The sequence below is a fragment of the Mizuhopecten yessoensis genome, unplaced genomic scaffold (genome assembly GCF_002113885.1).
Source record: "Mizuhopecten yessoensis strain PY_sf001 unplaced genomic scaffold, ASM211388v2 scaffold3339, whole genome shotgun sequence".
Lineage (NCBI taxonomy): Eukaryota > Metazoa > Mollusca > Bivalvia > Pectinida > Pectinidae > Mizuhopecten > Mizuhopecten yessoensis.
This window is the reverse complement of record NW_018404995.1, coordinates 222,201-247,413: the sequence shown is the minus strand read 5'-3', so window position 1 is coordinate 247,413 and position 25,213 is coordinate 222,201. Positions and strand designations below refer to the sequence as shown.

General features: G+C 37.3%; 2 protein-coding genes across 4 annotated transcripts in view; one reads left to right on the top strand and one right to left on the bottom strand.

The window, feature by feature from the left end:
• Positions 1-8,024, bottom strand: part of LOC110447369 (dehydrogenase/reductase SDR family protein 7-like) — a 10,767-nt gene extending 2,743 nt beyond the window's left edge. The window contains exons 1-6 of one of the 2 annotated variants that reach the window (XM_021493006.1): positions 7,841-8,024; positions 6,909-6,989; positions 5,957-6,104; positions 4,404-4,507; positions 3,949-4,168; positions 1,020-1,112 (exon numbers count right to left, since the gene is read on the bottom strand). In XM_021493006.1, the coding sequence (XP_021348681.1) occupies positions 1,020-1,112; positions 3,949-4,168; positions 4,404-4,507; positions 5,957-6,101 (562 nt within the window). In that variant the 5' untranslated portion in view covers positions 6,102-6,104; positions 6,909-6,989; positions 7,841-8,024. The remainder of the gene's footprint in view (positions 1-1,019; positions 1,113-3,948; positions 4,169-4,403; positions 4,508-5,956; positions 6,105-6,908; positions 6,990-7,840) is intronic. The other variant, XM_021493005.1, reaches the window with a different exon arrangement.
• A 33-nt stretch (positions 8,025-8,057) lies between these two features.
• LOC110447368 (ubiquitin carboxyl-terminal hydrolase 22-like) lies at positions 8,058-19,937 on the top strand. 2 transcript variants are annotated; one of them, XM_021493004.1, is made up of 13 exons: positions 8,058-8,281; positions 9,749-9,881; positions 10,337-10,450; positions 10,802-10,903; positions 11,118-11,293; positions 11,865-12,012; positions 13,407-13,512; positions 14,504-14,607; positions 14,787-14,844; positions 15,060-15,186; positions 15,568-15,731; positions 16,162-16,311; positions 17,692-19,937. In XM_021493004.1, exons 1-13 carry the CDS (start codon positions 8,162-8,164, stop codon positions 17,732-17,734), a joined length of 1,545 nt encoding a protein of 514 aa, XP_021348679.1. In that variant the 5' UTR covers positions 8,058-8,161; the 3' UTR covers positions 17,735-19,937. The 2 variants fall into 2 exon arrangements, with proteins under 2 accessions (XP_021348679.1, XP_021348678.1); XM_021493003.1 differs by having other exon boundaries at positions 8,059-8,281; positions 11,865-12,060; positions 17,692-19,936.
• Positions 19,938-25,213: the final 5,276 nt, after the last annotated feature.

Genomic DNA, 25,213 nt, shown 5'->3' with positions numbered 1-25,213 from the left:
TAGACCTGGGTATTTCGACCAGTGCACTCCTGTGCTAGACCTGGATATTTCGACCAGTGCACTCCTGTGTTAGACCATGGTATTTTGACCAGTGCACTCCTGTGTTAGACCTGGGTATTTCACCCAGTGCACTCCTGTGTTAGACCTGGGTATTTCACCCAGTGCACTACTGTGCTAGACCTGGGTATTTTGACCAGTGCACTACTGTGCTAGACCTGGGTATTTTGACCAGTGCACTCCTGTGCTAGACCTGGATATTTTGACCAGTGCACTCCTGTACTAGACCTGGGTATTTCGACCAGTGCACTCCTGTGCTAGACCTGGATATTTTGACCAGTGCACTTCTGTGCTAGACCTGGATATTTTGACCAGTGCACTTCTGTGCTAGACCTGGATATTTTGACCAGTGCGCTCCTGTGTTAGAGCTGGGTATTTTGACCAGTGCACTCCTGGGTTAGACCTGGGTATTTCGACTAGTGCACTCCTGTGCTAGACCTGGGTATTTCCCCCAGTCCACTCCTGTGTTAGACCTGGGTATTTTGCCCAGTGCACTCCTGTGCTAGACCTGGGTATTTTGACCAAAGTTCTGGAAATTACTACCAGTATATGTTTTGAGTACATGGTACATCAACTTGTAACTGTGTATGTAAAATTTAATTCAAATATTTCCATTATTGCCCCATTGTTGAAAAATCATCGATGAAAAGTTGGTAATGAAACATGGCCAATAAGTACATGTAAACTGTATCACTCGTACAAGTTATGCAGAGTACAATAAAAGTTTTACATTTGTATGATAAATAGTTTTGATGTGTACAGTAGAGTAACAATACATAATCACACACAACTCAACAATACATAACCATAACAAGGTATGGATCTCATTATGTCATGTTTATTACCTAATTAAATAAATAGCATTAGAACGATTTTTGATTTTAAGTAATTATGTGGTGTTTCATTGATAGTGTCATGTTTATGTCCTAACGCTTTGTGGATGATTCAGAAGTGATACTTACAGGCAGCTCGGTAGGGGATGGCAATTTTGCCCTGAATACTGCTTATTCCTACAATGGAGCCCTCTCCTGCAGATATCATGTGAGACAGAACCGCTGAAAGAACCAAAAGACAGGTAAAATTTACTGCAATTATGGTAAAATTGACTTAAAAGTAAAGTTTAAATTCATGCAAGCTACAAATGAAAAGAATGCAATTTTAAAGTGACATTATTTGAAACTTAAGTATGTTGGTTTGGTTTTATTAGGTGTAACATCCTATATGTATGTATGTGTGCTGGAGGCAGGGTATGTTGGTGTAAATGCCATCTTGCGATAGTGTCAATCTGATGCCGACTTCAGAGTGCTACCTCACTGAAATGGTATGCTGAAAGCACCCAGCACAGCATTCCACAGTCAAATTATACAGACAATGAGTAAACCTATTGCTGAACATGAAGCAGAGAATAACAACTACCATTTTAAGGATATGTCCTGGCCTGTAGACGGAACCCATTGCCTTCCTCACCTGTGTGAATGCTCAACACCAAAGCCAAAGTGAGGTGTCGCCAAGCAAGGCACTAGCAAAAGGTTCTTGGTAATCAAAGAGAAAATAAAATGATCCCAAATGTAGCCCCATTAGCAAAATATAGAGAAGAAAATCTCCAATTCTGCAAGGAGTGGCATTCAGTGCCTTCAATGCGATGTAGTGGGATACAGCAGGCCTGTTCTTTCCTCAAACCTGCAGGGGCATGGAGAGTCATCATTAATACTTTCGGTATATATTTTTCTCATGTCATCATTTGCAAGCTACATCAAAGGCCCTTGAGAGCTAGGGTTTTGATTGACCTCTGGTGACATTGACTAATCTCTGATTGGTTTTCCCTAACTTGTGATAGTGACTCACCTCGGGTGACAGATTGACTAATCCCTTATTGACAATAACTCTAGTGCAACTTACTAACCTCTGGTGAAATGGACTAACCTCTTTAATCAATCTGTAATGTCACTGACAAATATCTGGTGTCATTAACTGACCTCTATTGTCATTGACTAATCTCTGGTGTCATTGACTAGCCTCTGGTGTCATTAACTGACCTCTGTTGTCATTGATTAACCCCAAGTGCAACTGACTTACCTATGGTGTCATTAACTGACCTCCAGTGTCACAGAATAACCTCTGGTGTCATTAACTGACCTCTGGTGTCATTGACTAACTTCTAGTGTTATTGATTAGTATCTGGTGTCATTGACTGACCTCTAGTGTCACTGAGAAATCTCTGGTGTCATTAACTGACTGACATTAAGTTTTCTTGACTGACCTCCAATGTCGCTTAATAATCTCTGGTGCCATTAACTGACATCTGGTGTCATTGACTAATATCTGGTATCATTGACTGACCTCTAGTGTCACTGAGAAATCTCTGGTGTCATTAACTGACTGACATTAAGTTTTCTTGACTGACCTCCAGTGTCGCTTAATAATCTCTGGTGCAATTAACTGACATCTGGTGTCATTGACTAACCTCTAGTGTCATTGACTAACCTCTAGTGTTACTGACTAATCTCTGGTGTCATTAACTAACCCCTCATACTACTGACACATTTCTGGTGTCATTTCTAACCTCTGGTATCATTTCTAACCTCTGGTGTCATTTCTAACCTCTGGTGTCATTACTAACCTCTGGTATCATTGACTGACCTCTAGTGTTACTAACTAACCTCTGGTATCATTGACTGACCTCTAGTGTTACTAACTAACCTCTGGTACCATTGACTGACCTCTAGTGTTACTACCAAACCTCTGGTACCATTGACTGACCTCTAGTATTACTGACTAACCTCTGGTATCATTGACTGACCTCTAGTGTTACTAACTAACCTCTGGTACCATTGACTGACCTCTAGTGTTACTACAAAACCTCTGGTACCATTGACTGACCTCTAGTATTAGTGACTAACCTCTGGTATCATTGACTGACCTCTAGTGTTACTAACTACCCTCTGGTATCATTGACTGACCTCTAGTGTTACTAACTACCCTCTGGTACCATTGACTGACCTCTAGTGTTACTAACTAACCTCTGGAATCATTGACTGACCTCTAGTGTTACTAACTAACCTCTGGAATCATTGACTGACCTCTAGTGTTACTAACTAACCTCTGGAATCATTGACTGACCTCTAGTGTTACTACCAAACCTCTGGTACCCTTGACTGACCTCTAGTATTACTGACTAACCTCTGGTATCATTGACTGCCCTCTAGTGTTACTAACTAACCTCTGGTACCATTGACTAACCTCTAGTGATACTAACTAACCTCTGGTATCATTGACTGACCTCTGGTGTTACTAACTAACCTCTGGTATCATTGACTGACCTCTTGTGTTACTAACTAACCTCTGGTATCATTGACTGACCTCTAGTGTTACTACCAAACCTCTGGTATCATTGACTGACCTCTAGTGTTACTGACTAACCTCTGGTATCATTGACTAATCACTTGTTGAATTGACTCGTTTCTACTGTCTAACCAACATCTGCTGATATTTACTTTGATGTCCTCTGGTAACTGTGAGTGACCTTTGATGACATTGACTGACTTCTGGTGACATTGAATTACCTCTGGTGTCACTGACTAACGTGTGATATCGTTGACTAACCTCTAGTGTTATTGACTAATCACTGGTGTCACTGACTGACCTTTGGTAAGTTTGACTGATCTTTGATGACAATGACCGACTTCTGGTGACATTGACTAAACTATTGTGAAAATGATATTACCTCAGGTGACTTTTTAACACTGGTGACATTGACTATCTTTTGATGATACTGACTTGTCTCAAGTGACATCGACCGATCTTTGATGAATTTGACGAGCTTTTTATGACATTTTCATTAATTTAAATAAGATGACATAAATTAAGCTGATTGTATTGACCTTTACTGACCTTTGGTGACTGCCACCTGACCAAACAGGTTGACGGTCATGACCTTGATTAAGGCATCCACAGTGGTGTCCTCTACCTGTCCACGTGAACTGACTCCTGCATTGTTAACCAAGATGTGAATGGGTCCCACTCGTTGGATCAAATTGTCTACCTGACCAGACAGGCTGCTGAGGTTTTCCAGGTCCATCAGAGCTATCTCTGGTTCTCTATCATCTGCAGGCTGTAAAGAGTTGTTTCCCTTAATATTAGCTCTGACATCACATGTGTCAATCCTTTTATATAAAGAAAATACCAATACATAAATTACCAGCATCTCATACAAACTACCACTATCATTAAATTGTTTATACACATTCATTTATATCTATATCTAATATCTTGAACTCTTTTCATCTCATTTTTTCCCTAAATGTCCAAGCAAATTTGACTTTATGAAAATGTATCTAACAAAACACCTTTTTTAGCTGCAGCAGTTGACCCTTGACCCTGTCCAGTTGACTTTGGTTTCTGCCAGCCAGGACCACTCTGCATCCTGCTTTGTGGAATTCCTTGGCACAAGCTGGTCAGCACCATTAAAAAAATAAAGAAGTGTACTACATATGAGAGCATATTGTACTGTACTACATAAATAGTAAGTATGCTATATAGGAGTGAGCTGTATATATATATGTATGTAAACTATGTACCACACTAGACAACTTACTACAAGTGTACATGTATATTACAAATGCACAGTGTACTTTATACAGGTATACAGCGTGCTATATAATTGGACAAAATGTACTTTATTAATTTTCAGGCCATGCAATACAATTTTCTGTATTTCACATTGTGATAATACAAGACATATAACCTAGTAGCCTCTGCCTTGTTTCAAATGGTGACTGTGTCACCTAATCCCTGGCAACAGAGATTAAGAGCGCTAGCCTTGGTGTTTGATGGTGAACATGTTTAAAGAAAGAAAAGTGATGTGGCAGCTTTTAATTGTACATAGGACTATGGTTGCCTTATAGCTTTGTGCTTCAGGGAATTTCCCTTTAGCTCAATTGGTAAAGCTGCAGTGGAAGAACACTACTCTCCTTCCTATAACATAACAATGCTACAAGTATTATCCTTGTAAAATACAACAAGCAAATTCATGGAATTTATATCCCCCACTTGCAGAACATATCGTAGGTTAACATTATTGAGGTTAGGTTTAAACATGCAAGTATCATGCTGTTGAGACATAATGTATAGCTTGAAACTTGAAGAAAAAAAAAGCCCTATACCTCATTGATTATCCGTAAATATTCCCTCATCGGTTGGCAAACTTAGTTTGAGACGGATGTGCATATGGAATTTGGTTGAAACATCTGAACAATATCTACAGCATTTATCACACAAAAACCAAAGGGTGATCGAGATGGGTGGAAAGACAGAGGAACACAAGAATTGTTATCAAGTTTGAAGGAATTTGGCTAATATTTGCTAGAGTTACAAAGCGGAAACTGCAAATAATGACGTTTTTCGTTAATCAAGGGGCCATTATTCTGCTAATCAAATCTGGTCATCAAACTTGGCTGAGCCCTTAAGGCATTTAACCCCGTGACCAAGTTTGAAGAAAATTGGTTAACAGTTGTTGTAGTTATTGCACAGAAACGAAGCACAGCGGATAATGACGTTTTTGTTATTCAAGGGGCCGAGCCCTTAAGGCATTTAACCCTGTGACCAAGTTTGAAGAAAATCGGTTAACATTTGTTGTAGTTATTGCACAGAAACAAAGCTTGACAGACAGACAGACAAACCCAAATTAATATTCCCCATTTCGGTGAAAGCGGGGGATAATAATGTATAGTGGTACAACAGAGAAATGAAACAAGAGAGCTGAAATGTTTCAGGCATGTACATGTATGGCAGCTTAACAGGAATAAACACCTGAATAACACTATTTTTGTGTATTTGTGTTGATAATTTAATCTGTAATAATCACAATTTACAAAGAAGATCATAATGATAAATGACCAACCTTCTCCAAGGCCTGAGCTTGCCCCTGTGATTAGGACAGTTTTGCCTACAATGTTTTTTCTGCTCTTGTGTGTCCACACAAAGTAAAGAAAACAGGCAAAACCCAGTGGGGCTCCTATGATGCTACATACAGTCTCCCAACCCATCACCTACAAAAAGTTGCAAAACATACATATATAGTACATGCACATGTATATTACCTTAACTACAATAAACTAGCTGCGATCTCAACTATAACGTCAGTGAAGGCAAATTCGTCACATTAGTAAGGTTTTCTGTTAATAATTCGACCAAATAGGCATGTATCAAAATGCCGACGAGCACCAATACAGAAGAAGATTCGACTGAAATGCCTATAAATAAACATTGTTGTAAACACGCAACATTTGTGACGTCATCAGGCCTTCCGTGGTTTTGCTCAAAGGTGCAGGCAGTTTCGCCACCATCAAACATTTAACTTATTTACAAGTAATCTAAGTGTTTAAATATAAAAAAAATCATGTTTATGTTACACAAGCTGTACTGATACGAACAGCTCCAAATGTGTGTGTGTAACAATGACTAACATTGAAATACATCGTTTTTCTTAGTTGTGATAGTTAGTTTTCGGTAACTTGAAGAAACTGATAAACGTTGTTTAAGAAAGATGACGGGTATCGGCTGAGATGATGTCATTACATGATACGCAATAAAGACTCAGTCCTTAACAAATTTAAACTTTCAAATCGCTGCCCAATATTATATTTTTCATCGGGTCAGGGGGTCAGGATGAGAGGGTCCAGGGCTTTCAACAATCGCCCCCCCCCCGACTTTTTTGATAATTTGTCACATGTACGTCTCCGATATTCTTGCACGTCAGCAGGAAACATCTGATCTCACAAATTAACGATTTTCTTGGGCTTGAAAACTTATTCAACAAAGACTGCCCGGCCAGGTGTTGTAAATGTACTTACTTTTTCATGTAAAAATCAGTCTTTGGTAACTGTCGGTCTCTATGTTCAATCAGCATGCGATTGTACAGCAGCAATTTCAGGCTGACAACAAATTCCTTTCAGATATAAATCTAGAAATTTTCTAGATGATATTTTAATTTAAGTGTTGTAAGATTGTTGAATGTAAGATGCAAACAATACTTTTAAAAAGATACTGGTTGATTGTATTCTAAATACACATTGCATGAAAATGAAAACTGACGAATTATCAAATCGCGGATCTTTCCATAAACTCGCAGTGGATCGTCAGTACATTGTACATGTACCAAAGTAGAATTGTAGAAAACAAACAATTTACTTACATTCACTGCAATTAGCGTTAAGATATGGGTATTTTCATGTGTATGTAATAAATGTACACTAAATACAACCAACTAGCCTCAGATTAATGAGTTTAGTTGACGAGATGTCCGTTGCACAGACCAAATTTTGAAGATTTGTTTTGTTACAAGATATTTCATAACTGCTTTGATTAAAAGTATAGATTTCCCTTCTTATATCTCTACTTGTCAAAATATTTGAAGGCTGTAACTGTGTTGAAGACTATGGTGCATTATTTACGTCACATCTTATGTATTATGACGTCATATGGCATTTTCGTCACAGGGTGTCGAATTTTGTTGCATGGCGAATATGCCTGCACTAACGTTAGTGGATTACTGTAAAAAAAACTAGGCAAAGTGTAACGCACCAAGGTTTTGTGTTACAAAAGTATCACTGGCTATTATGAGTTGTTGCCAATTCTTATTAAAATCAACACGGATGTTTATAATACGACGGATGTGAAATATCCTCCCGTATAGAAATCGTAAAACCTGTAGGATGGAAAGCTTTTGTGCAGCAAGCCAAAATGAAAGTAGCCTTACGTTAGCCACAGCAAAATAGTGCCTTACCTTCCTAACAGAATCCAACAAAATCTCCTTCAATATCGATTGTTGTGAAAATATTTGAAAATAGACATAAATATATAGGGTCTTGCTATGTTAACTCAATTATAATAGGTGACAAGGAGGTCAAGCACGAATAAAGTCATGTGGGTGGGTCTTCTATGAACAGTTTGAGGTAACAACGGAAACGGAAGCGACACAGATTATGCGCAAAATATTCGTATTTTTTGTCTCGCAGCGCATCTTTGTTGAAGTTTACATTGAGCCGATGGGTCCTACTTTAGATATGAAAAACATTCTTCCATTTCGAGGAAGAAGAGCCCTGGGATGACTATGGGTAGCTGCGAACATCTCCAGGAATACAAGACGACCCACGGAACCAACTCTTTTCGCATAATCCATACATATTTCATAGCATGTTCATCAGCTGATGCTAGGCGACGGAAGGTTAGCCGTCTACTGTAATGTTTTGCATTTTCAAAACAAAACGGAATATATCGGAAAACCCACATAGACTGAACGTCAGATCTGATTTTATAATCAAATAAATACATAATATCATAACCAATCACTGGAGATCTACAATACATAGTGATGTCTCAGAAACGTTACGCAATGAAAAAAAAAATCAATTAAAACTTGACAAAAAGGAGTGAAACAAGATCTTGATAGCGTATGCGTAACATAAAGTAATTACATTTGTTCCCAATAAATGTAAGCAACCCGAAATGTCCCCCTTTTCCACATTCACGTTTTGTTTTGATACGATATAGGTTGTTTTTCTGGGCCGTTTTCGTTTATCACGGTCCAAACGGTTTGATCAGAGTTGTTCGTTTATGAAATAAGGTCCGACCCAGTTATCTGATGCTACTTTCAGGCTAGCCTTGACAAGGTCTGCATAAACGTTTGCAGGTCTGTCAAGATTTATACCCAAAAATGTTACATTTAAAAACGGACGTACCGGTTAACATTGTTCCGCATAAAAGGCCCCTGGCAAACAGGTGGGGATTACCCTTAAATGAGAGACCCCCATTTGAGGGAATATCCCAGTAACTGAAAAAAAATGTCCTGATTTACAACCTTAATAAAAGCATATAAGCTGCTTTAATAAGCAATTGTCACCAAAAAATGTGTCTTTATTTCATGAAACATCTTCATATATTTAGTGTGTTTGTGTCATTGTATAGATATGTAGGTTATAAGTTCAAGCTGCATATGTGCAGCGTAAATTGGTCACAGATGAAATCTCTGTTTGGCACAGAATCCGGCCTTGTGAGTGGTATCATGTACTGTCTACACATTATATATGGTAATAAGCAATTTTCGTTTGCAAATTAAGTTGCCTTCTGGGTAGGTGAAAAAATTAGGAAAACGAGGAATGTGTGCAGTGGGAAAGAGTGGTGTGACCTAATGGTGACCAGGCAGCTCATTTGGTTAGAGTGTCTGTCTAGAGTTTGAATCCCTCCCTTGTCCATTACATTTTACCAGAGCTTTCGCAAAGATATTTCCTCAAATTCAGTCCCTCATTGATATGATCCCCAACCTTGTATAATCAGTGGTATTTTCGATGGAACCTATAAACATTTAGTGTTGTGTAAATTGGGCTGATTGACAGCTTGTCATTTAACATTTACATAACACAAAATTTGCTGATAATGTAGTGGCATTAATGCGGTTGCCGACTTATTCTTGCATATGCACTTATCTTCATTCAACAGGAACACTGATTAGTAAAAATTATGGCGACTGAGAAAAATATTGGTTTTGTATTTTATAAGAGGGTGATGGTAATTGGAAAAATATTGTAAGTTCCAGTCTTCATGAGTATGGGTAAATAAAATATTTATGTTATTATAGTAATAATCTATGTTTTTATGCAACTAATTTAATTAGTTTTCTTTTTTCAAATTTCAGGCGAAATCCTGTGTCTGTCACACCTGCAGACTACATGGACCCCGCCTGCATGCCTGCCTTAACTGTATATACTTTGGGTGTTATGGTGCTAAGCATATCCATGAGCATGCAGAAACTAAAGGTCATCACCTTGGTGAGTTTTTTTCTTTTTTTTCTTTGTTTAGATCAAATATATATACAACAAATCAAATCATATTGATATACATCCAGGTTATCTCTTAGTAAGACTCACTTGGTCATACACCTTGGTGTTACATGACAGTATCAGAACTTCTGCAAATGAGTGGTAGTAATCTATACCAGTATAAAACTCTTTTTAAGAAAAAGGAAGAAAGATACTTTCAATAAAAGTAACACAAAGGAAGATAGCAAATGGAAAAAAATGTGTTTTATATTGATGTACATGTATTATAATGTAATATTAACTAACCTACATAATTCAAAAGAAGAGATGTGATGACAGCCTACATTTACCAGTAGTTAACGTTGGATCTCATTCTATATTATATTAACCTACATAATTGTCAGTATTTTTGACATTTGTGGATCTGGTATTTTTTAATTATAATTCATAAATTGTTTTTTCAGCTGTTGACATGGTCCACGGCGCAGTTTACTGTTTTGAATGTGGTGACTACATGTATGATGAACAGCTGGAAGAAATAGCCAGGAAGCAATATACCAAATCAAAAAAGGGCATAGGTAAAGTTGTCTTCATGTTAGAAACCAACTAAGGGCTATTTCAGTAAAAATAGAAACCACTTTGATGTTGATGCAGTCATTGAAGCCCTGACCATTGTCACAAACACTTTGCAGTTAAGTTGAATTTTTGCTTATTAGTTTATAATTCTGTATCTTGTAATGTCATAGAAAGTTTGAGTTTTTACTCAAATAAAACTAGCTGAACTAGACTTGGTCAGAGCTCATTGAGTTGGTAGAGCACCTGTCAAGGGTTGAAAATTGAAATGATAAATTCACAAGACTTTGTCAGTTGTCCTTTATTGTTCGTCTTTGTAGGTCTATGTAATGTTACATAAAACTGTATTGTTTCAGGTTTAAGGGCTAATTTCTCATCATGGGAGCCCAATGAAGTGGAGATAGAAATTCTTCGTCAGAATCCAAAGAGAAGAAAAGTAGAAATTAAGTCCTCAATAGGTGAGGCTTTATCAAGTTAACTACATTGGATAAGTAATAGTCAGCTGAATTTGATCCTTTCCTGTGTCAGACATGTTATGAAACGGTTTGGTATTAAAATGTTTCATATAAAAAACTTGTGTGAAAATAATGTTTTTACTGCTACACATCATTCAATTGACCTTTCTTGGTGAATAAAATGACCATTTCAATCATTTATCTTTTTATCAACAAGGATTGCGAGGCTTGATCAATTTAGGAAACACCTGCTTCATGAATTGTATCGTGCAAGCCTTGACTCACACCCCGGTGCTACGTGACTTCTTTCTGTCTGACCAGCACAGCTGTCAGGTGCTCAGCCAGGATGCAAGGCAGTGCCTTGTTTGTGAAATGTCACGTCTGTTTCAGGAGGTAAGATAAAGTACAGCAAATTTTTTACTTCGTTTTTGCTGATTTATGCTGTCATTTCATGTCCATTTAACCTCTGCAACAAAACAAATATTTGAATATAAAATATTACTTTCTTTGGTGTGAACAGTCAAATGCTTAGTATTGATAAAGAAACATGTGGACAAAAATAATGAACATGTTCCATTTTATCCATCCTCTTTGACTTTCTTTAAAAAAAAAATCTGAAATATTTGTTGAGAAAAAGTTTGAATGTCAATTTGTGTTTTGTAATTATTTAATTAATTCTATCTTATCTTTTTCATTAATTAAATTTTTAATATCAGTGTATGACTTCAAAGAAGAATATTTAAAATGAAATTTATGACTTCTTATCAGTAATTAATCGAAATATTCGAGAAAAACATCAGAATTATTTCTTGAACAACGTTACAATGTAATGCTGTCAAAATTTTACTCTCAGGAAGGCTAATTTAATTTCAAAACCATATACTCTCACTTCTTTAAGTCAGGGTTGTCGGGTATGTTTAGATAGAGTTTATTCCAAATCTAATACCTATTTAATTTGTTGTAGTTTTATTGCGGGGCAAGAACTCCACATATCCCGTACAGACTACTTCACCTGGTGTGGACTAACGCACGCCACCTGGCTGGTTACGAGCAGCAGGATGCTCATGAATTCCTTATAGCAGCCCTGGATGTGTTACACAGGCACTGTAAAGGTTATTCCGATAATATTTTATTATCCTACAACAGTCAGTTAAATGCAGGTTGGTACAGTTTTAGTTGTGTTGGTTGTGTGTTCACATAACCTAATGATTAACACCAGTTGGACACTTGGTGTTTGTACTAATAAACTAAAGACCATTAAAAAATAACTTATTTCCATGAGTTTTGGATAATTTTGAACAAATTTTATTTAATTTGAAGTAAACAATTTGGACCAATACTCCAATTTTTTTTCTAAATCTAATATTCTAATATCTAGTATGTTTTGCTGTTGGATTTTATGACTGAATTCACTGTAAATCTCCTGTATAAAACACTGCTGCCTTTTTGTACCAGCACTTGCTCCTGACTGTTTCTCTGGGACTTGTCACCCACTGCTGCACTCTGCCAGGGCAGGATATTAATTTACTACACTTGTTAGTTAGAACTTTTCCTATGTCTATAGTGCTAATACCTTTTGGTTAATACTGCACCAGTTTCATTAACTAAATTCCTTTTCTTTTTTCTTATTATACGACTGTCAAATTTGACGGTAGTATTATGGTATGGCGTTGTCCAGCCGGCTGGCCGGCGTAAACTTTGTTTGTCCGGCAATCTCCTCCTACATTTTTCGACCGATCTATTTGAAACTTGGTATACTTTATAATCATGAGAGGAAGTTGTGTCTCCCTTAAAAGAATTTGATTCGACGATTTTTGCAAAATTTATTGCCTTTTGTTCATTTCAGTATTTGATTTTTTGTCCGAAGATTTTCTCCTACATTTTTTATAGCATATCAATTAACCACTCTTAGAATGATGCAGATCTTATTTCAATGTAAGAAAGTATATAACACTATATGGCATTCGACGGGCGTATTTTGTTCCGCCCCGCAGTACTCTTTTTTTTTTGATAAAAATGACTTTGTAATATACCATAATAAATGGAAATGCATTATTGATTGAACATGTGTAATTTTGACGTTGTTTACTGATTTTCTGTCAGACATAGGTACATAAATTGTTTATTTTGATCTTATCATAAATTCACTCCAAGATACTGCTTCTTGCTTTCTCAACCAATTTTTTATGAAACTGATATTACACATAATCAGTATTTCAGGTAGCTCTGCTATTGTGTTTTATATCTGATTTTGACTTGATTCAACTCTTAACTGATTTATCTTTATACATTTTCTCAAAAGAACTGGAACTGGGTAAACAAAACCAGTATCTTATTGCAATTTATTTCGTATTTTAACTGTTTGCATTGGAGTTATGCTCCTGTACAGGTAGTTGGAAGGGGTATACGTTGACCCCAGGCTTACAGGTTTAGTTAAGTGTGGAGTCTGTGATTACAGTGAGTGTAGCAGTGAATAGTGTTTGATCTACATGTTGTACCTCCACAGGAACCTCTGACAGTAATGGCAGTGGGAACCCTCACCACTGTAACTGTATCATAGATCAGATCTTCACTGGCGGTCTCCAGTCAGATGTCACTTGTCAACAGTGCAAGTAAGTCGTATCCTGGTGGGGTCTAACATGATGTTCATTACGTTAATTTCTAAACTTGGTGGTATTATAGAGGGATGTATAACATGAACCCTAGCAGTTTATATAATGAAAACAAAATACCAGTTGAACCACAAAATTTGACTTGAATAAGTAAATGATATGATTGTTTGGAAATTAGTTTTACTGTTAATGTAGCTATTTTCACTTGGTGTTAATTTTGCGATTTCACTCTCTGAATGTTCCACGATGGTGTTATTATATTTTCACAAGTTCTAAACCTGATACACACACTTAAATATGAACAGTTAACCCTGCATTGAAATTTCCAATTGCTAGCAGCATAACAGTCTTTGAATGTATGTATAATTATATAGGGAAATGGGGCCAGTTATTTATAGACATGCCAGTGTTATTTCCCCATCTCAACGAAAGTTCGAGGGGATATATGTAGGACTACGCCCGTACATACGCATGTTACACTCTTTGTTACCACTCTACCCACTTCATTTCTCAACAAAATACCTTGAACAAGTATGCATTTCGGATTACTGCGTTGAAGGTCACGGTCACATTTTACTATTTTCAGAAAAAACTTTGTCATCGCTCTATTGACTTCATTCCTCAACAGAATTTCATGAAACTTCATACAAGTGTTTGGTATGGCAATGCCTTGAGCAAATCTTGTTTCGGGTTTCTACGTTGAAGGTCAAGGTCACTGTTACATTTTTTAGAAAAAAAACTTTGTCATCGCTCTAGCGACTTGATTATCTCTTACATATGTTACAATGTGTGAATGCGAGGGGATTTGTATCACTTGTGATACCTGGTTTTTATAATATTTTAGTTTCATTCAAATCTGCATTAGCTACCTTCTGTATTTAGCTATTACCTGTCTTATATGACCTTAAATGTCAAAATATACATGTGAGTATCAGTCAGTAGGAATGAAAGTCAAAAATTTAAATAAAAATGTCTTGTTGTAAAATTTCAGTAATGTTTCCACAACGATCGATCCAATCTGGGATATTTCACTGGATTTGGGTCCTGGTCCACCAGCTGGAGGCAGCAGTAACTCCAACTCTTCTCCGAACTCAGGTGAGTTGTCTATGTATTTAAAAAAATAATAATTAATGAACCATCAGAAATTAATGTTTTCCTAATGTTTTCACAACTACACCCAGAGAACTTAGTAAAATTCTACAGTAAAAGCTCCAAACATTCTGACAATGAAATAAGTGACCATGTGTTAAGTTTGATTTTGTTCCTTGTTTCAGGTTTTACTAATAGCCCCGGAACATATGAACCTACCTCACTTTTAGAATGTTTAAAAAGGTAAAATTCATTATTAACATTCCTTATAACCATTTGATAGCTACTTAATGTACTTTCTGTTTAAATGCAGAGGTTTTTTGTATAACTTACATTCAAAGAGTGATCTGTTTATAGAAATTAAATATGCATAATTAATATGCTTTACTGTTGTGTATAATATAATCAGAACATATATGGAGAATTATGTACATGGTTTACTTTGCTTTCTTTATTAGGTTTACAAAACCTGAGCACCTGGGCAGTTCAGCCAAGATAAAATGTAGTACCTGCAGTAGTTATCAGGAGTCTACCAAACAACTGACCATGAAGAAATTGCCTATAGTTGCATGCTTTCATCTCAAAGTAAGAAAACATTGTGACCTAAAATATGCCTTGATAGTCTTTGTTGGGGGGAGAACATAATTAAAACTCAGCTAATTTTGCTGTACATCTAGTTTGATTGTTCAGTCACATTTGACAGTAGATAGTGTACAGCACACTATGCAAAGATGACCATAAGCTGCTATATATCCTGCAGAAGGGCATAGGCCAAAACAAAGGGTCTTTTAATTTAATTTTTTATCTGTTTCTAAAAAATTCCATCATTCATTAAAGTTAACCCTTTCACCACAGTAGACCATAATCGACCCCTCCATATCAATGCATGGTAGAGTCTACTAAAGTTACATAGGGGTGAAAGGGATCATGCACGAGGACTGATAGCAAACTCGTTTGATTTTTCAGAGATTTGAGCATTCAACAGGGTACCACAAGAAGATCTCGACTTACGTGTCATTCCCCGAGGAGCTGGACATGACCCCTTTCATGTCCTCCTCCCGCAACAACACTAATGGCTACAATAATCAGGTCATTCAGGAATCTTCCAGAGGGCTTTCATGTGATAACAAGTAGGTGGATTCCTGGTACTGTAACAGTGTTTGACTTGAGGAAATCAGATGTCAAAATATTCCATGTCAAGAGTTTATAACGTACTGTCAGAGACAAGTCACTATCAGGATTACTGAGATATTGTTTTGCAGTTTGTTGAATTTGTCTCCATACCAACTCATTTCAATACCTCATGAAATCGACAAGCAAGATTTAATCCTGAAATGACTTACTTTCAGGGTCTTTATCATAAACACCATACTATGCTTTATACTGAATAGATAATTTCTTACAATGTGCTTTGTTAGAATACAATCCAAAAGGGCATAGAAATAACAAAATAGAATAAAATTTCAGTCTTCTTTAAATATTATCATTCATGATTGCTTTTGCGTATCTGCTTTAACACTGGTTGACTAGGTTTCTGATCTTAGACATTGTACATAACAGGTATTCTTTGTTTGCTGTGGTGAACCACATGGGCACAATTGAGAGTGGTCACTACACCTGCTTCATCAGGCAACTGAAGGACCAGTGGTTCAAATGTGATGACCATCTAATCAACAAGGCACTGCCTGGTGATGTTCTCAACAGTGAAGGGTAAGACATTACATTATGATAACAATGACACGTGATGTTCTCAACAGTGACGGGTAAGACATTACAGTATGATAACAATGACACGTGATGTTCTCAACAGTAAAGGGTAAGACATTACAGTATGATAACAATGACATGTGATGTTCTCAACAGTGGAGGGTAAGACATTACAGTATGATACCAATGACACGTGATGTTCTCAACAGTGAAGGGTAAGACATTACAGTATGATAACATTGACACGTGATGTTCTCATCAGTGAAGGCTAAGACATTACAGTATGATAACAATGACACGTGATGTTCCCAACAATGAAGGGTAAGACATTTCAGTATGATAACAATGACACATGATGTTCTCAACAGTGAAGGGTAAGACATTACATTATGATAACAATGACACGTGATGTTCTCAACAGTTACGGGTAAGACATTACAGTATGATAACAATGACACGTGATGTTCTCAACAATGAAGGGTAAGACATTTCAGTATGATAACAATGACATGTGATGTTCTCAACAGTGAAGGGTAAGACATTTCAGTATGATAACAATGACACGTGATGTTCTCAACAGTGAAGGGCAAGACATTACAGTATGATAACAATGACACGTGATGTTCTCAACAGTGGAGGGTAAGACATTTCAATATGATAACAATGACACGTGATGTTCTCAACAGTGAAGGGTAAGACATTACAGTAGGATAACAATGACACGACAAGTGACAGTAAGTACTTACAATGTACAGGCTTTCTATTGTTCTTTCATTCTGATTGAATTTCAAAAACTGATAATACTTTGATATTTTGTGAAATTGTCACTGAGCTTAAACAATAACCCCAGTGGACATTAATCTTGTGGTTGCCCACAAACGTTTGCTGTTTATCCTACTTTATCCGACGTGAGTATTTACTACATATAAGTGAGGTTTTATGATAGAATCTTTACAATAGACAAAGTTAAGGAACAGCATACAGTAGTTGATCATGATATGTTAGTAATAGTGGATTGAAATCAGGATTAAGTGACTTAAGCATTTTGTTCTATATTTTCAGGTTTATTAAGAATAATATCTGTAGCTTATAAATAGGTTGCCTATGGCATACTTGCCAACTCTACCTATTAAGGAGGGAGACTCTCGATTTTGAACCCCAAAATTGAGCATTTTCAACCTGTGAATTTACTAAACTATTCTTATTTGATCATGATTTCACCTGAAAGAACATCTCAAATGATGCTATGATGCTGTGTTATAATTTGAATGGCCTGATAGCCCAATAATTGATTTTGACTGGTGAACTTATACTTGTTTAATATGTCGAATATCCTGGTTGTATAATATTCCTGTTTATAACATTCATTTCTTCTTACTACAGATATCTGCTGTTCTATCACAAACAAATTTTGGAGTATGATTGACCCCGGTTGAAACTTAGTGCTCAAGTGTGATGCGACTGTATTGATTTATTTCTGTTGTGTGTGGACTGACTCTGCTTTGTAAAGCTGAACAAATGAACACTGTATTCATGACTGTTGGGGTCTTCAACTCCTTGTCTCAAATCTATAGACTAAAAGGAAATAAGTCAAGAAAGGAAATAACACCTCTTCAGAAATACAAACTGGAAAGTCTGGTAGATATAGCCAACATACACATCAATGCCTGGGATTTGAAAGCCACAAGTAGTGAACCTGCTCGTTACTGCCAGCATTACCACTGTTGCTTCTGACTTACAGACTATACATAGAGACTCGTTACTATCACCATGACTAGATTTCCTATACAGACATATGTCCTATATGAATACTACTGTAGTTTACAGTACAGTGCCACATATCTGAACAAATTTGAGGACAAGTATTTATTTGTACGTGACATTCAGGTGCTTCTGATTACCACAAACAGGTAGATGATGTTGATCATTGTGTATACATTTGAGTAACAAGTAGAGGTGGTATTGTATGGCCGATCAAACATATTTGTGTGTACTTGTTTAAGCTTATTGTAAAAAGGCAATGATTTAAAAGATTAGTAATAAATTGGGGACACACTGAAGGTTTGGATAATTTGAGGTTCTGGTGTGTGGTGGTAAGCTATGAGGTGTTTTAGACTGTACTTTGAGACAATGAATTTGTGACGACAGATACATGTATAAGTTGGTATTTACCAGAGTATGTGTACTGGTTAGCTATGAGGTGTTTTTGACTCTACTTTGAGACAATGAACTTGTGACGACAGATATATGTATAAGTTGGTATGTGTCGTCATTCCCATTGTATGAGAAACAATGTCATCCGATGTACATTGAGTTCTAAAGAAAAGTAAGAAAATGTACTGTCTTGCATGACACCATCAGTGTGGATAGTAATCTTGTGGTGTGACACTGTCTGTGTGGATTGTAATCTTGTGGTGTGACACCATCAGTGTGGATTGTAATCTTGTGGTGTGACACCATCAGTGTGGATTGTAATCTTGTGGTATGACACCATCAGTGTGGATTGTAATCTTGTGATGTCACACCATCAGTGTGGATTGTAATCTTGTGGTGTCACGACATCAGTGTGGATTGTAATATTGTGGTGTCACACCATCAGTGTGGATTGTAATATTGTGGTGTCACAGCATCAGTGTGGATGGTAATCTTGTGGTGACACTGTCTGTGTGGTTTGTAATCTTGTGATGTCACACCATCAGTGTGGTTTGTAATCTTGTGGTGTCACACCATCAGTGTGGATTGTAATCTTGTGGTGTCACGACATCAGTGTGGATTGTAATCTTGTGGTGTCACAGCATCAGTGTGGATGGTAATCTTGTGGTGACACTGTCTGTGTGGTTTGTAATCTTGTGGTGTCACACCATCAGTGTGGTTTGTAATCTTGTGGTGTCACACCATCAGTGTGGATTGTAATCTTGTGGTGACAGTCTTTGTGGATTGTAATCTTGTGGTGTCACACCATCAATGTGGATTGTAATCTTGTGGTGTCACACCATCAGTTTGGATTGTAATCTTTTGGTGTGACACCATCAGTGTGGATTGTAATCTTGTGGTGTCACACCATCAGTGTGATTTGTAATCTTGTGGTGTGACACTGTCCGTGTGGATTGTAATCTTGCGGTGTGACACCATCAGTGTGGATGGTAATCTTGTGGTGTGACACCATCAGTGTGGATTGTAATCTTGTGGTGTGACACTGTCTGTGTTGATTGTAATCTTGCGGTGTGACACCATCAGTGTGGATTGTAATCTTGGGGTGTGACACCATCAGTGTGGATTGTAATCTTGTGGTGTCACAGCATCAGTGTGGATGGTAATCTTGTGGTGACACTGTCTGTGTGGTTTGTAATCTTGTGGTGTCACACCATCAGTGTGGATTGTAATCTTGTGGTGTGACACTGTCTGTGTTGATTGTAATCTTGCGGTGTGACACCATCAGTGTGGATGGTAATCTTGTGGTGGGACACCATCAGTGTGGATTGTAATCTGTTGATGTAACAAAATCAGTGTGGATTGTAATCTTGTGGTGTCACAGCATCAGTGTGGATTGTAATCTTGTGGTGTCACACCATCAGTTTGGATTGTAATCTTGTGGTGGGACACCATCAGTGTGGATTGTAATCTGTTGATGTAACAAAATCAGTGTGGATTGTAATCTTGTGGTGTCACAGCATCAGTGTGGATGGTAATCTTGTGGTGACACTGTCTGTGTGGTTTGTAATCTTGTGATGTCACACCATCAGTGTGGATTGTAATCTTGTGGTGACAGTCTTTGTGGATTGTAATCTTGTGGTGTCACACCATCAGTGTGGATTGTAATCTTTTGGTGTGACACCATCAGTGTGGATTGTAATCTTGTGGTGTCACGACATCAGTGTGGATTGTAATCTTGTGGTGTCACACCATCAGTTTGGATTGTAATCTTGTGGTGGGACACCATCAGTGTGGATTGTAATCTGTTGATGTAACAAAATCAGTGTGGATTGTAATCTTGCAGTTCGACGCCGTCAGTGTGGATTGTACCAGAGTGTTAAGGCACAATTATTGTTGGTTGTTAGTTTAGATTAGTTGAATCAAAAAAATAGATTTTTACTAGTTAATATATTGGTTGCTGTGCTAACTGTAGCTGTGAGTGTCGCAATGCACACCTTATGAGTCTCCTGGGGTGTATAGTACAATGACTATACCCTTCTGTATAGTATATCCCACAACAAGGTTGGTGGGGGGTTATACTCCAATCAATTTGTCTGTCTATCCCTATATCCACAGAAAGAATCTGGTTTGAGAGCTTTTCCTTCGTTTATCTTGACTTCTGATTATTTTGAAACTTGGTATGCTTAACCAACAATATTATAGAAGCGAATGTGAATCTAGAATGCTGATTCAATATATTTGTTCAGGGACAGACCCCATACTAACTGATCAACAAGGGCTATGTTAAGTTTGGCTTACTGTTTTAGTAGTCACATTACTTAACAGCCATGACAGGTGTGTCTGTATTGTGTTACAAATCACCACCATGACAGTGCTCTTCCAACATTTGACATAAATCATAGGAATTAAAAATAACTTCTGATATTTCTGCTTGGCAATCTTTTCATGGACTAAACTTTTATCAATGGAACTTGTAAACTGTATTATAACTTTGCCAAGGAGTCAGCACATCCTTATAACCACATCCTTGACTGGATCTCCAACAAAAATCTGCTTTTTGAAAAAGTTGAAGGTGGCAATGTTGGCTACAATGATTAAATGGGCATATTTTTGTAAGCCTAGCTTAGTATAGTTCTTCGATTCAGCTATAGATATCTGGGATAGATGTTCAGCTGATGGACCACTGCCCAGGTTAGTTAATACAGTAATAGTATTACCATGGAATGGTACATATATTAATTTGACTAGAAGCCTAACAATATAGAGTATTGAATGAAATACAATTATGATCTATATATACTTGTACAAATAGTATGAATTTTAAACTCTGTAATATAATATAGAATTGTGGCATTTGACTCTGTATTGGATACAGTATTACAAGTGTGGCCAGTATGGAATGGTTGGTATATATACAAGACTGTGATGTGAGTGGTAGATATGTGTGTGTCAAACTGTGGTGTGAAAGTTTGTGGCTAAGTCCTAAAGCCTTTATAGTGTAGTGTCCGCACTGCGGCAGTAGAACGTTTGTTGAAGTATACAAGTGTTGATTGATTGGAATGTGTGATTGAATCTTTTGCCACATTATCATTTGCACAGGGATTTGTATTTATATATTTTGTATATTATGAAGTAATTAGCTGGTGATATTTAGCTGGATCTACGGGGACCTGTGCAGGCATTAGTCTCACTGCTGTTTGTTAAGTTACCTGCTAGAAGGTTTGGCCTTGTTACTATGTAGAGGAGAGAGATGTATTTATATGTAACTGAGGTTGGGCTTTGTAAGACAAATATGTATCACATTATTATAAGTGTGAGTGTAAATGTGACATTGCTGGTATTGGGTTGTGTTTGGCTTCTTCATCTTTCCTGAGTTGGAATATAATATGTACTGGGGTAGGAAAGGTTTTGGCTTTAGCACTGATGAATCTGTACACGTATTAAAGAAAACAGAATATGAAGATTGAAGGGAGTGCTTGACATGGTACAGGGCATGATACCCTGTACTGCCAGCTGTTAGGCTCCGGAAACTACCCTTGTAATAAGTACAATGCTGCAGAAATAGTACTAGTGATTCAGTGTGCTGCCTAGTAATACAGTGTGCTGCCTAGTGATACAGTGTGCTGCAATGTTGAAATAACATACTACATGTAGCAGTGCAATATAATGCTATCGATCAACTCAATAAATTAATGTGTAAGGTGTTCTGTTGTGTAAAAGTAGTGTGTTTCTGTTCTGTCAATCAAGCATAATGTAAAAATAAGACTTCAGAAGTGTGATAGGTGTATGTCTGCAGATTGATACTTATTTGCCACAAAGTCATTGAACTGTATGCTTGTATACTATTAGAAATGTGCTATATATATGTAAACATGAATTTGCAATGTTAAGTACAATCATAACTGTAGTCTACCCCCACCTACATTCTTAATTTTGTATTTCGGTATGTACTTAAATGATTGTCTTTAATATTGGACCTTTTGGATACTTGACACTGCATCTTCAGGGATTTGTGAAATTTCATTGTATAATGTACTAACTCCAGATATTCTGGTATGCTTGTGAGAAATGAACAAATGATGAATCTAAGACTTTGTCAGCCAAACATGATTACAGTATATTTTTTTTAAAGTCTGCTAACAACATTCTCCATATAATCAAACATTTCGACTGTTAATTCTCTCCTGGAGTTAAACATATCCAAAATTTACATATTTGTTCTAGTTTCTAATTGTTAACATCATATCAGCTCCGAGTTCTGCAAAATAGAAACAGTTCAATTATATTATCATACCGAGTACATTTTAAGTATTCTAAATGAACTCGTGATATGTATTTTGTGACAACAAGATACCTGTTCTTGCTACTGCTAATTATTATCATAAAATTATGTGTACATTTTTATATGCGAGTAATTTATTTCTCTAAGAACTCTGTTCTAGAATATGTGTTGTAAGTAACCCTGCCATGTTTAATCTGTTGTGCATGTTGTATACTTTATGCGTACTGTAGGTCCTGGGTGCTAAAACGGTCAGGTGTGCTTTGTTGATAAATTGGTACTCAAGTAAGACCTTGGTAAGCTGTATGTGTGAGGTGCTTGTGATGAGCCCGAGGTGAGTATCCCGATGTCAATTACTTACAGTGCTCATCCGTTGTCCTCTGTGATTAACGCATGAGGTCTTCGGTAAGCTGTCTGTGATGGAAATATCGGGTCCTGAGAAATGTGAGTGATAATGTACCAGGTAGGTAATTATAGTGAGCCTACAGTAAACTGAAATGTAATGAGCTCTCTGTAAGCTGTGTAAAGAAGCTGTTGAGCTTTCTGTAAGCTATGTTTTGTGACTGGTGAGCCCTTGGTAAACTGTGATGTAAGTTATGAGCCCTGTAAGCTGTGTGATGTAAGTAACTGCAATGTAATGGGCTCCATGTAAGCAGTGTGATGTACATGTAACTAATGAGCGTTCAGTTAATGGAAGTTATGAGCCCTGTAAGCAGTGTGATGTTCATGTAACTAATGAGCGTTCAGTTAATGGAAGTAATGAGCCCTGTAAGCAGTGTGATGTACATGTAACTAATGAGCGTTCAGTTAATGGAAGTTATGAGCCCTGTAAGCTGTGTGATGTAAGTAACTGCAATGTAATGGGCTCCATGTAAGCAGTGTGATGTACATGTAACTAATGAGTGTTCAGTTAATGGAAGTTATGAGCCCTGTAAGCTGTGTGATGTAAGTAACTGCAATGTAATGGGCTCCATGTAAGCAGTATGATGTACATGTAACTAATAAGCTTTCAGTTAATGGAAGTTATGAGCCCTGTAAGCAGTATGATGTACATCTAACTAATGAGCGTTCAGTTAATGGAAGTTATGAGCCCTGTAAGCAGTGCGATGTACATGTAACTAATGAGCGTTCAGTGAATGGAAGTTATGAGCCCTGTAAGCAGTGCGATGTACATGTAACTAATGAGCGTTCAGTGAATGGAAGTTATGAGCCCTGTAAGCAGTGCGATGTACATGTAACTAATGAGCGTTCAGTGAATGGAAGTTATGAGCCCTGTAAGCAGTGTGATGTTCATGTAACTAATGAGCGTTCAGTTAATGGAAGTTATGAGCCCTGTAAGCAGTGCGATGTACATGTAACTAATGAGCGTTCAGTGAATGGAAGTTATGAGCCCTGTAAGCAGTGTGATGTACATGTACCTAATGAGCGTTCAGTTAATGGAAGTTATGAGCCCTGTAAGCTGTGTGATGACCCCACAGTAAACTGTAATGTGATGAACTCTATGTAAGTTGTGTGATGTAACTAATGAGCCCTGTAAGCTGTATGATGTAAGCAATCAGCAGTAAGCTCATGGTAAATTTTAATGTTATGAGCTCTCTGTAAGCCGTGTGATGTAAGCAATGAGCCCTGTAAGCCATGTGATGTAAGCAATTAGCAGTAAGCTCATGGTAAATTTTAATGTAATGAGCTCTTTGTAAGATGTGTGAGCTAAGTAATGAGCCCTGTAAGCTGTGTGATGTCAGCAATGAGCCCTCAATAAATTGTAATGTAATGAACCCTCTGTTTATTGTGTGATGTAACTAAAAAGACATAACATGGTTGTCCTGTGTGATGTGGGTAAAGAGCCTTGTGTAAGCTATGTTGTAGGATCTCTGTGTGAACCCAGAGTGTGTATGTGTGATGTAGTAGATATGCTACCCTATGCTGAAGCCCTGTGATATGTTGGGTGTCTTATAAACTGGTCTGTATTAAACATTAATATGTGCTCAGTACATTTTACGTACTGCCAGTGCCCTACTAATTAAATTTGATTTTGAAAGACCAATCATGTTCTTATTGTTTTTAGCTCACCTGGCCCAAAGGGCCAAGTGAGCTTATGACGTGAAGCCACGTCAATATTTTCAACTTCTTCTTAATAACCAGGCGCGTAACAACCTATGTAGCAAATGTAGAACTGAGGGTAGCATATTCAATCGGCGTGGTAGCCGCGCCAGTGAAACTCTAGCCTTGCTAATTATCGGTGTACCCAAACACTAACTCTAATTTTCCCCGTGAAATAAAGTGTTTCTTATTTTTTTACCGCTTTTATACATATAAAGGGAACAATATGGTTGGTAGCCTGGCTTCAATCATTCGACATGGTAACCGTGTCAGTGCGAGTCTAGCTATGCAAATTATTGGTATACACATAGTACTCACTAGACCCCCGCCCACCGTGAAATAAAAAACTGTTCCTTTGATTTTTATCCCCTT

What these genes read in the sequence shown, in the direction of transcription:
- LOC110447368 (XM_021493003.1), top strand. Translation starts at nt 8,162, where the DNA reads ATGACTATGGGTAGCTGCGAACATCTCCAGGAATACAAGACGACCCAC. An exon ending in CAAATCAAAAAAGGGCATAG is followed by an intron (nt 10,451 to 10,801) that starts GTAAAGTTGTCT and finishes GTATTGTTTCAG; the next exon opens with GTTTAAGGGCTAATTTCTCA. An exon ending in TTGCATGCTTTCATCTCAAA is followed by an intron (nt 15,187 to 15,567) that starts GTAAGAAAACAT and finishes TTGATTTTTCAG; the next exon opens with AGATTTGAGCATTCAACAGG.